Source organism: Drosophila novamexicana, unplaced genomic scaffold (assembly GCF_003285875.2).
Source record: "Drosophila novamexicana strain 15010-1031.04,08,12 unplaced genomic scaffold, DnovRS2.1 tig00000008-arrow-pilon, whole genome shotgun sequence".
Classification (NCBI taxonomy): domain Eukaryota; kingdom Metazoa; phylum Arthropoda; class Insecta; order Diptera; family Drosophilidae; genus Drosophila; species Drosophila novamexicana.
Window position 1 is genome coordinate 4,330,157 of NW_020824765.1, and position 10,869 is coordinate 4,341,025.

General features: G+C 46.8%; 1 protein-coding gene across 1 annotated transcript; it reads right to left on the bottom strand.

The window, feature by feature from the left end:
• Nucleotides 1-3,120: 3,120 nt before the first annotated feature.
• Nucleotides 3,121-10,415, bottom strand: LOC115757795 (DE-cadherin). Its single transcript, XM_030698214.1, has 2 exons — nucleotides 8,735-10,415; nucleotides 3,121-7,110 (listed from the first exon to the last, which is right to left on the bottom strand). The coding sequence occupies exons 1-2, from the start codon at nucleotides 9,437-9,439 to the stop codon at nucleotides 3,202-3,204; spliced, it is 4,614 nt and encodes a 1,537-aa protein (XP_030554074.1). The 5' UTR covers nucleotides 9,440-10,415; the 3' UTR covers nucleotides 3,121-3,201.
• Nucleotides 10,416-10,869: the final 454 nt, after the last annotated feature.

Genomic DNA, 10,869 nt, shown 5'->3' on the forward strand with positions numbered 1-10,869 from the left:
GAGACAAAGATGGGTAACAGCAGAGGCAGCAACAGTGGCAGCAGCGACGGCGGCAGCGACAGCGACAGCGACAGCGAGCAGCATCCTCATCAACAGGTAGTAAAATGCCAAGACGTGCCCATCAATATCAATACAATGGCATCGTGCGTGACATGTTCAGCTTGTTGCTGCTCACAGCGAGAGAGAGAGAGGGAGAGTGAGAGCGCGAGCGAACGTGCTCGAAGCGCAGAAAGAAAGAGAACTCGAAGAAGCAGAAAGTGCCAAGAAGGCGGCAGCTGGCGAATGAGCAGGAACAGCGTATACGAATACGAGTGCAAAGCCGAATGCACTCAAACTCCGTTCGCTGACGAACTTCACTCAAGAACACAAAAGACACAGCGCGGCGGCGCTCAACAGATACACACCTCTCGCTGTCAAGCAGTTCAAAATACTGGTTTTCTGCAGGCGGCCAAGTTCGTTACAAAGATTTGCTTTCATTTTTCCGTTAACGGCCATAGTGTATATACATATGTGTATGTGTGTGCGTGTTGGTTGGCTTGTGTGTATCCGCGAGATACAAACACACATGTGTGTGTGTGTGTGTGTGTATGCGTATGCTGCTGCCGCTACCTTAGCTGTGTCCAGGTAGTATCTGAGCCGAGTTCTCGACTTGGCTTTGCTCAGCTCTTCGCTTCTTTCGGCTCGTCGCTACTATGTTAATCCCAATCCCGTGCCAGGCTCCGGCCCATACGCGTACACACCTGAGCGGCAGCTGCAGCTGCGCACAGCTCTCTGGACAGGTAGCAAAAGGTTATTTGATTATTCAACAGCCATTTTTTTTTTTTGTTTAGGTCGCTTCCTCTACAGCTCTACCTGGGCTCACGTTCTGCCGTAGCCAAACGTCCTCATGTTCATCAGAATTTTTGCATTTATTTTCTTTTTTTTTTTTTTGGTTGTTTCTTCTTTGTTTTTGGTTGTGTTTTGTTATCGACAGTTTGGCCGAGATACAAACGCATCTGTCGTTTATGCCGGGCCTTTCCGCAATCCACGAAAGCCTTAGCAATGACATCAGAGCTCAGCTGAAGGTCTTCCAAATGTTTCTTGAGCACCACAAATTTATCGAGAGGCAATTGAAAAGCAATTTCCGGAAAATTGATGAAGGGGAAAATACGCAACGAAAAGCTGTGCGCCTGATCAAAAATTCTGAAGGGCGGCAAATCGAATGAAAGATCACGCCAAGCGGCAGCTGCTAAGATCTAGCAATAGCCCAGCCGTGTAATTGTACAGTCATGTACGGGATGGAGATTAAGATACATGTGCATAGTCAATCGATTTGGTGAGCTAATGTGCACCTGCACATCTCAACTGTTAGCTGCCCGGCCCAGTTCGATGTGTGCGAGGCGTAATCCATTTGCTCGTGCCGCAATCGATTTGTTCACAGTCACACACACAATTGAAGCTGGCGACATGGCGGCCTACTTTCCAGGCCGACCCACTGATAAGATAATGGGGCTTTTCCTCCGACGCCAGTCAATGACTTCCACTGTGTGCTGCTCCCCTGCCCCTGCCCCTGCCCCTCCCAGTCGCCCAACGGGGCCAAGTGTAAACAAGATGCGTTTGGGAATCGTTCGGTTCGTGCTACGTTTGCATTTGTTTAGATTTCGGTCTGCGTTTATTTTGGAGCTTTCATAAGTCGGAAAGTCTACGCGTGTGTGTGTGTGTGTACTTTGATTTATAGAAAGAATTCTGGCAAGCTTATCGAACGTTTCGGATGGTCTTCATGTGTAATACTATACATATTTCCATGCCTTTTACAGAGGAGTCCCGAAACTGAACGCACGGCATGTGAATAGGCTGATCCACAAGTCTCGCTCTCTTGGCCAATTCTTTATTTCACTTTTACTAAAGAATCTCCTTATTCACTTACACACATTTACATATGCCTACACCTTGGCTTATCTCCCTTGGGGTCACGTCTGGGGTTCATTTGTTGCTGCTAATCGGAAATCGTAAATGAAAAATGATGTACTTTTCTTTTAAATGTATTGTTTATTTTTACACAATTGCTGTGTGTGTGTGTGTTGTAAATTATTTTCATATAAATAAATTTACGTTGGCATGTAAAAAATTCGCTTAGTTTAGGACTCTCGACGAAAAACGACTTATAAAAATACATATAGCATTTATTTATTAAATTTATTTTTTCACATAAAACTTTGTTTTCTACTTAGTAATTCGATTTCTATATGGAACATAGAAATCACTGCATTATCATAATTACAGCGTCTAACTATAAACTGTTGAATCCAATAGATTTGATTTTTACATGTGTGCATATATGTCATCATATATCATCAGAAATATACAACGAAAACTTAAGCGCTTATATTCAAAGTGAGTTGTTTTTTTTCGTGATTTTTCGTTTGTTTTTATTTAATTTTTTTTTTTGCATATAAATTAGTTGTTTGATATATCGCGACTTGTCTTAAATATGAGTTATTATAACTTTTATTCGGAAGATTTAACGAGTCTCCAAAGTCTGTACATCTGGAGCTTCTTTTTTTTCTCTTCTGCGTATTTTAAACATAAAATATTGAATAATGCCTTTTGTAGTACTTGTACATATATAAATATACGATATATATTTATGAAAGATTAAATTAATATTAGGCCCTAAGCTTAGATTTAAATTGTTGGGAATATGCAAGAAAATGCAATGCGTTTTTTAATTATTTGTTTTCGTAGGAATATTTTTGTTGAATTTTGATTTTCATTTCATAATGATTTAATTATATATATATTATATATACTTATGCTATATATGTGTGTGTGTGTGTGTACGATATAAAGTTTATGATAATTATGTTAAGTTCTATATTTTGTCGAAAAATACAGACAACAATTCTGCAGATGTTTTGTTCTCGGATGCTTTGCTAAATTAAAGTTTCGATTTCTTTTTTTTTTTACGTAAGATCAAGATCACTTTCTGCGGTTACATACAAAAAACGTGTTCCTATGCCCTTGCAATGCTCCTCCACTATAAAATCTATAATATATTTGCAATGTCTTCAAGAGCGCACGGCACGTCGTTTGGCCGACTTGGGTCCGTCCGGCTATGCCGGCGTCCCGGCGCCCTACACAACTTATCGTAAAAGTCTTTTCAATTTCGTTCTCGCTAACACTTGCAGTTCCAGTTCCAGTTCCAGTTCACGTGCTGGTTCCTCAAATGCGCCAGCCCTGCTCGTCGTCCACGTTGGAGTCCGTGTCGGAGGGCTCCTCACCGTACATGTCGGCCAGCTTGCGGAAACGTGGTCCAAAGTTGGACAAATAGTCGAAATTGAGATCACCGTCGTCGGTGCAGGACGCCAGGCTGGACAGGCTGCCGTCCGAGTTGCCGTCACCCTCGTACGCGTAGTGCCGCACATCGTCCACGGTGTTGGCGCCCGTGTCGCGGTCACAGTTCTCCTTCTTCCCGCCGAGGAAGTCACCAATGTCGGGTATATCGTTGGGATCCCGCATGCCCGACTGCAGCGCATGCGGATCCTTGTAGAGCTTCTCCTCGTACAGGGGCTGGGTGCGCAGCACGTTCAAGTCGTAGTCGGTATCGCGCTCGCCGCCGCCCTCGTCCTCGTAGTTGATGATCGTCTCGCGTATGTCGTCGATGTCCTTCTCGTGCCAGCCATTCTTCTGCTTCTTCTGCACGACCACGGCCAGCAGGATGATCAGCAGCAGCGCAATGCACGTGATGATCGCAATAATGAAGTTGCGATCAATGCCAAAGCTCACGGCCACAGCCACGGCGCGCTGGCAGCCGCTGTCGATGTTGCGGGAGAGGGAGGGCAAGCCCAGGTTGTAGGTGCGCTCATTGATGGTCAGGTTGCGGACGCAGCCGAAGAAGCCCTGCTGGTTGGGCACATGCGTCCAGTTCAGCTGGCGACCCAGCTGCAGCAGATCCACCGGCGTGCCGCCCAACTGCAGGGGCGCGTTCACGTTGAGGAACTCGTTGGGGCCCTGCGGGGCGCCCAGGCTCATGCAGGTGGACAGGCGGCAGTTGTCGACGGTCATCTCGATGCTGGCCCTCTGCAGTATGATGTCCAGCTGATAGGAGCGACCCGCCTGCAGTTGGATGTGCTGATGCTTAATGCGCACCATGCCAGAGCCGTAGTCCACGCTCAGCACCGGGTAGCCCTTGTCCAGCTCCAGGGACAGGAAGTCCGTTAACGGCAGCAGCGGATTGTAGTTGAGCGGGCCCAGGTACATGATGAGACCCTGCTCGTGCTGCGGTGCAATCTCCAGGCTAATGCGCGTATTGTCGCAGGCGGAGATGGGCTCGTAGAAGGCGTAGCCGTTGCCGTAAAAGCCCACCGATACCAGTTCGCAGTGGGGACCCGTGAAGCCATCGATGCAGTCGCAGGCGTCGTTCTCGCCGTATCGGCGACTGCCGCCGTTGAGGCAGGGCGAGGATGAGGGCGGCGCCTCGCAGACGCACTGCGCCTGGACAAACGCATTGACGCCGACAAAGGAGCTGGTGTTCGAGTAGATCATGTAGGGCACGGAGCTCTTGTGCAGCTCGTTAGTGCAGGAGCTCTCGCACTTGAGCCGCTCGATCAGGCACTCGTCTATGTTCACCATCAGCATCTGCAGATCGAGCTCGTTCTCCAGGTGCTGCTGGCTCTGCGCGACCATGCCGTTGAGCTTCTCGGGGGCGTAATAGGGCGAGCCGTGGGCGGAGTAGCGCACGTCCAATGTGCGGTTCTCATTCTGTAGCACGGTGAAGACGTCCACGTTGGATACCGAGGTGTTGAACAGCTTGGCCAGCGAGTGCTGCAGGCGATCCTTCAGCGAGAAGACATCGTCCGCCTGCACATCGCGCGGCACACTGATGAACTCCTCCTTGGTGATGTTGTAGAAGCGTATGCTGCCGCTCTTGTCCACCGCCTCCTCCGGCAGCTCGCGCACAATGACCGTCACGTCGGCGTAGACCCAGTGTCTGGTTATCAGAATGGATTCCTCGGTGACCTTGAACTCCAACAGGTACTCGCCCTCGCTGGTGCCCTCGAGCATGGTGATCATGCCGGTGCTCGGATTGAGTCGGAACTGCTCGTGCGGTATGCCAGTCTTCCACTCGAACATCTTGTCGTCCAGATCCCAGTCGTCCTCATCGTCCACAAAGACGCGGCCAATGTCCGTATCGGGCGCCTCGCCCTTGTAGTTGTACATGAAGATGCGGGAGGAGCCCTCCGACATGGCGTTGTCATTCACGTCGCCAATTATCAGATGCAGAATGCTCACGGAACTCTGCTTGGGCACGCCCGCATCGCTGATGCGTATGGGTATGAAGTACTCCTTCTGCACCTCGCGATCGAACTGCACGTTGGCAAAGAGGTAGTCGTTGTCGATGCTGAACTTGGTCTTGATGTCGGGCGAGGCGTCGCTGTCGATGCCAAACGTGAAGGGCGGACCGTTTTGCGGCTCGTCATAGTCGTTGGCCAGCAGCTGGACCACCTGGCCGGGATTACGGTTCTCCTGCCAGATGACGGGCATCTGATTGATCAAGAACGGCGCATTGTCGTTGATGTCCTCCAGTGTGATGATCACGGGCTTAACCGATTTCAAGGATGTGCCAACGCCGTCCTGGTCGCTCGCCGAGATCAGCACCTGCCAGCTCTTGTGCCCATTGGGCGGGTCGCGATCCAGTGGATGGATGAGCCTCAAGCAGCCGCTATTGTCGATGGTCAGCAGCTTCTTGTGATCCTCCTTAACAATCGAGTACGTGATGTGCTGGTCCGCAGTGCGATCCTTGATGTCCGGATCGTATGCCTTGATGATCAGAATGCAATCGTTCGACAGAATGGGCCCCTCGGGAATGGTCTTGCTGTACTCCTCCATGAACACGGGCGGATTGTCGTTGACATCCTCAATTTTGACCACAACCGTTGTATTGTCGGCGTAGAAACCGTCGAAGGCCCGCACTATCAGCACGTATTCGGTAATTGTCTCGTAGTCGAGGCGCTGGTTAACTGTGATTTTGCCAGTCTTGAGGCCGATCTTGAAGGCGTCACCCACGTTGCCGCTCTCAATGCTGTAGACTATCTGCGAGGCGTTGTCCTCGTCGTCGGCCTTCACCTCGATTACCTCGAAGTTGGTGTTGGCGTCCTCGAGCAGCTTGTCCGCCAGGTACATGGACTTCTGGAAGTGCGGCGGATGATCGTTCTTATCACCAATGGAGATCCGGAACACCTGGTAGCCATGGTTGTGATCCCCGTTATCGAACAGGCTCGACGGCGAGTTATCTGTGGCGCTGACCTTCACGTTGTAGAAGTCGCGCTCCTCCCGATCGAAGGTCGTCAGCGCCGTGATGTTGCCCGTGTTCGGATCGATCGCAAAGAACTCCTGGTTGTCGGCCAGCTCAAAAGAGACGATATTGTTGGCCGGTGTGCCGTCCATGTCGAAGGCGCGCACCTGCATCACCGGCGTGCCAGGCGGCTCGTTCTCCAGTATCGTGCCCGACTTGACCTCCGTGAAGAATGGAATGTTGTCGTTAACGTCCTCCACCTTGATCTTGATCTGGTGCTCGGCAGCCAGCTCAAAGGTATTGCGCACGCTCATCGTCAGCGTATAGTCCGTGATGCCCTCGTAGTCGAGACTCTTGCCCAGCTTGATGGTCACCTCGTTGCCGATCTGATTGAACACGAACGTGTTCTTGCCGTTAGTCTGCTCGGTGCGGCCGGTGATCAGCTCGAAGATGACCTCCGGCTTGTCCGGCATATTGGACACGGCCCGCAGTGTGGCTATGGGCTGCGAGAAGTTGTTGAGATCCTCCTTCAGGTAGATCGGCTCGTCAATGGGATCGACGAACGAGGGCGACTTTATCGATGACTCCACCACGCGTATGCGCACCTCGATGCGCGCCTCCTGCAACGGATCTGGCACTATATTATAGGCACGCACGTTAATCGTGTACATTTGGCCGGGCCGCTTGTCAATCGGTCGACTCAAATAGATGATGCCCGACTCCTTGTCAATTCTGAAGTACTGAAAGTCGCGCTCCCGCAATATCTCGTACTCCACGATGCTGTTGTTCCGATCGTCAAAGTCGCTGGCACTGATCGACATGACCACCGCGTCAAGCTGAAAGTAAAAGAGAAACGAGTTCGATTCAAGTTCCATACAAGAGACCAGTTTCCCCCAGGCCCCGCCTGCAGCACACTTGCCCACCTGCCAGAACACAATTATGCACATTTTCCTCAACTTATTTTATGCCAATTTTCCCACCAGCCCATTCAAAGCTTTAGCCTGAACTGAAACGGAAAACCTGACCAATGCAAAACCCACACATATTGTGTGCCCTTAACTACAGTGGCTATTCGCCATGTGCGACCTTTGCTAGCTTGAATTTGAATTCTAACCAAAATGTTTTTTTACTATGCTTAAAATGAGAAGAGGCTATATTAGGGGCATATTAGCTTGGGAACTCTGCGTTTGGCTGTCTGTCTTTTGATAATTTATGAGATTTGCTCTACGAATATTTCCGCCTAAGTTTCTCGCAGAAGAAGTTTTTACACATTTATTATATTTTATTATTCACATATTTTTAATACTTTTTCTCTTAGCAAAAAAAATTGAAACTAAATTTTAGTAATATTTCTTTGCAATTGTTTTGCATTCCACAAAATTTGGCATATGGCATTTAAATTTTGTATTAAAGAAATCTGGCAAACGGATTTATTTGCATTTATCGAGCGACCACTGTATTTAATTATTGATCGGTTTTTTGTGCTTGTCCAACAAAAGCAGCACATAGCAGGTGCGCAGCACATATGGAAGAATAACACTAGTTCAAGGCCAATTCTCTTTTATAAATATGCTCTTGGTCTGGGTCTAACGACAATATGGTACATTCCAAATTAGATAAAACCCAGAAATCCAGACAAAGTAAAATAAATGCCCAAGATTTTTGTATAAACTACTTTATATAAATATATATCAAATGAAAACTCTGCGAGAAAAACAATCCATTTACCTTTTTATTAGCTTGTGCATAATAATATCTATAGATTTATCTTAAATATCCCCCCCTCCTCCTTCCCTGTTACTTAGCAATCGTTCCGATTAACAGTAAAATCTAACAATTAGGGGAATACCCCAACTAACTTATTCCGTAGTCAAACAGGGCATCATATTTGTTTATCACGAAATTTGTCCCTTAATAAGGTAAGCAGGTATTCGACAGTTATCTCTTATGTATCTTATTTATCTGAGAATATTCATCTGCCAGATCTTTATGACTTCGTGAGAATTTTCGCTGCAAACCTTTTCGAAATAATCATTAAAAGAAAACCTGTTTTAAGCCGCGACAACTTTTTTTATTATTAAAAAAAAAAAAGACTGTAATAAAAGATCTCATCAAAATATAATATTTAAAGAGTTTAAGGTTAAGTTAATATTTAATAAAATTTCCCGTTGGCAACATGTTCAAGCCACAATCTCAACTGATGCTGTTTTTGGATCTAACTAAAAATCAGACATCCTTTACATTATCCTTTAGATTATCCATATCCCATGCCTAAAATTTTGAAATCCCCCTATTTCTTGAACGTATCCAAATTCGTCGTTAAAAAAGAGAATCGAATTCTCGAAAAAGTCTGGAGAGGATGCTAGGTATAGGTCGTGCAGGTCAAACGGCGGTAATCCGTGGTCCACGCGTTTGACCCGGTTGACGGAGCGGATGCAAAAGATTTTTGCGGCGACTCACCATGGTATTCTCGGACATGGACTCGTCGTAGCGTGCCTTGTTGAAGACGGGCGGATTGTCGTTGATGTCCACGATGGTCACGTTGAAGGTGCAGACGTCGTCGAGGGGCGGCAGCCCGTTGTCCGTGGCCTGGACCGTGACAAAGACGAATTTCTCGTGAATGGGCTCGTCGCGGTCAAAGATGTGCGAGGTCATAATGACGCCGGAGGACTCATGGATGGAGAACTTGGGCCGTTCGCTGGCCGACTGTACCAGGCTGTAATGTATATCCTGGTTGGGATCCGGATCAACCGCCTGCACCGTGAACACATACGTGTTCTCCGGCTGCTCTTCCTTCACGGAAGGCGCATAGCCGGCGCAGTTCTTGAAAGCCGGCTTACGATTGTCGCCCGCAATGCTATCGAACGTCCCCATCTGGAACGAGGAAGCACTCGAGCTGGAGCCGGTGCCGGTGCCGGTTCCGGCATGGAGTGCTTCTACGAACAGGGCGGGTGTGCAGTGTGAGGAGATGATTAAAACTAACGCTATCGTTAGCAGCCTGTGCAGTGGGCGTGGCTGTGGCCGCGGGCAGGTGTAACTGTAGCGAGTTGTTCTTGCTGTTGTTGTTGTTGTTGCTTGACAGCGACATTTTCGCTTATGCTGATGATGTGGCTGCTGTTGAGCGGGATTCGCGATATTGTCGTTACTTTGTGATTTTAACAACATTTTATTGCATTTTATTCTCAGTCGGAAGGAGGGGAGCACGAGTAAAGGTGGGATGTTTCGTTGAATTTAAGTAGTTGAAATCATCGCGGCAAAAAAACAATACACTTTTTCATGAATCACCCAGTATTTCTTTTAGTATTTTTCTATGCTGATATATCTGTGTATGTGTGTGTACGTGTGTGTGTGATCACAGATTCACGTTGCGTCAATTGACGTTTTCTATTGAACTCCAACTCTAAACTCGCTCTCGTTCTCGTTCTCCGACTCTCTCTCTCTCTCTGTCTCTCCCTCACATTTGTTTATTTGTGTTCGTACGCTTTGCCGTTTGTTTAGACTGCATTTTCATGGCAACCGACGCACAAATTAAATCGAACTGAATCAGCAGAGGGCCATAAAACGCAATTTATTTAATTAATTTTCGCTTATTCTTAGCGTATATTCAAAAGTATTCACATTTAACTTAACAATATCATTCACTCATTTGCTTTGGTATTCATTTTGATTGCCAACTTCGCTTTGTTCACCTCTTCGCTTTTGCCGCTCTTCGGCTTATTTCACTCGCACAAACAGGTAAATCCAGGTAAAAAGTGGTTTCACGCACACAACCACAAGGCGTGTGAATGTATGTGTCGTATTTAAGAGCGTCGTTTGTTGTTTGCACTTGTATTTGTTACCAACATACGAATTTGTATGTTCGTGTGCTGGTATGTGTGTACGTTGGCAAGAGCAAGAGAAAAGGCACTTTTGTTGCTTTTGTGACGTTTGCACAAGTCACAAGCTCGGTTTTATTAGTAATATTCTTCACAGCACTTCGATTTATTTGTTAACTCTATTGAACATTTAGGCGTTTGTATTAGACGTACACCGGCGTTTTGTTTTGCTACAATTTTATTCACAGCCGCTTGTGATCGTGTTTGAAAGCAACCGTTAAACGAGCTAGAGCGACGACAAGAGCGCGTTATACGCACGAGCGTCCGCACGGTTCGACAGCAGGAAACAGAATGAGCGACAAGCCGACAAATGAGAGGCAACCCTGAGAGTAAACGACAAGGCGACAATGTAGCTTGGCAATTGCAGAAATATCGATAGTTAAATGTTACCGATAGTTCATAATTGACAATGTTAATTAACAGCTATTGTCCGTTATGCCTTTTTGCTATGAGTACTCTAACAGTTTGGAGAATCTGTTATTTTCATTAATGTTCTTTCTATTCCATGCATTTATTTTTCACAAATAATTTTTTGGTAACTGCTGAACGTGAAATATTAAAGCTACACTTGTAGCAGCGAAGTTTTGATAGATGGCAGCCTTTGATGTGCACGTTAAAAATGACTAAAGCATTGACTATACAGGACTGTGTATTAAAATTTACGTATTTAGGATATAATTCCCCGTCTAATAGTCTTTCAAATTTATTACTCAAAAATAT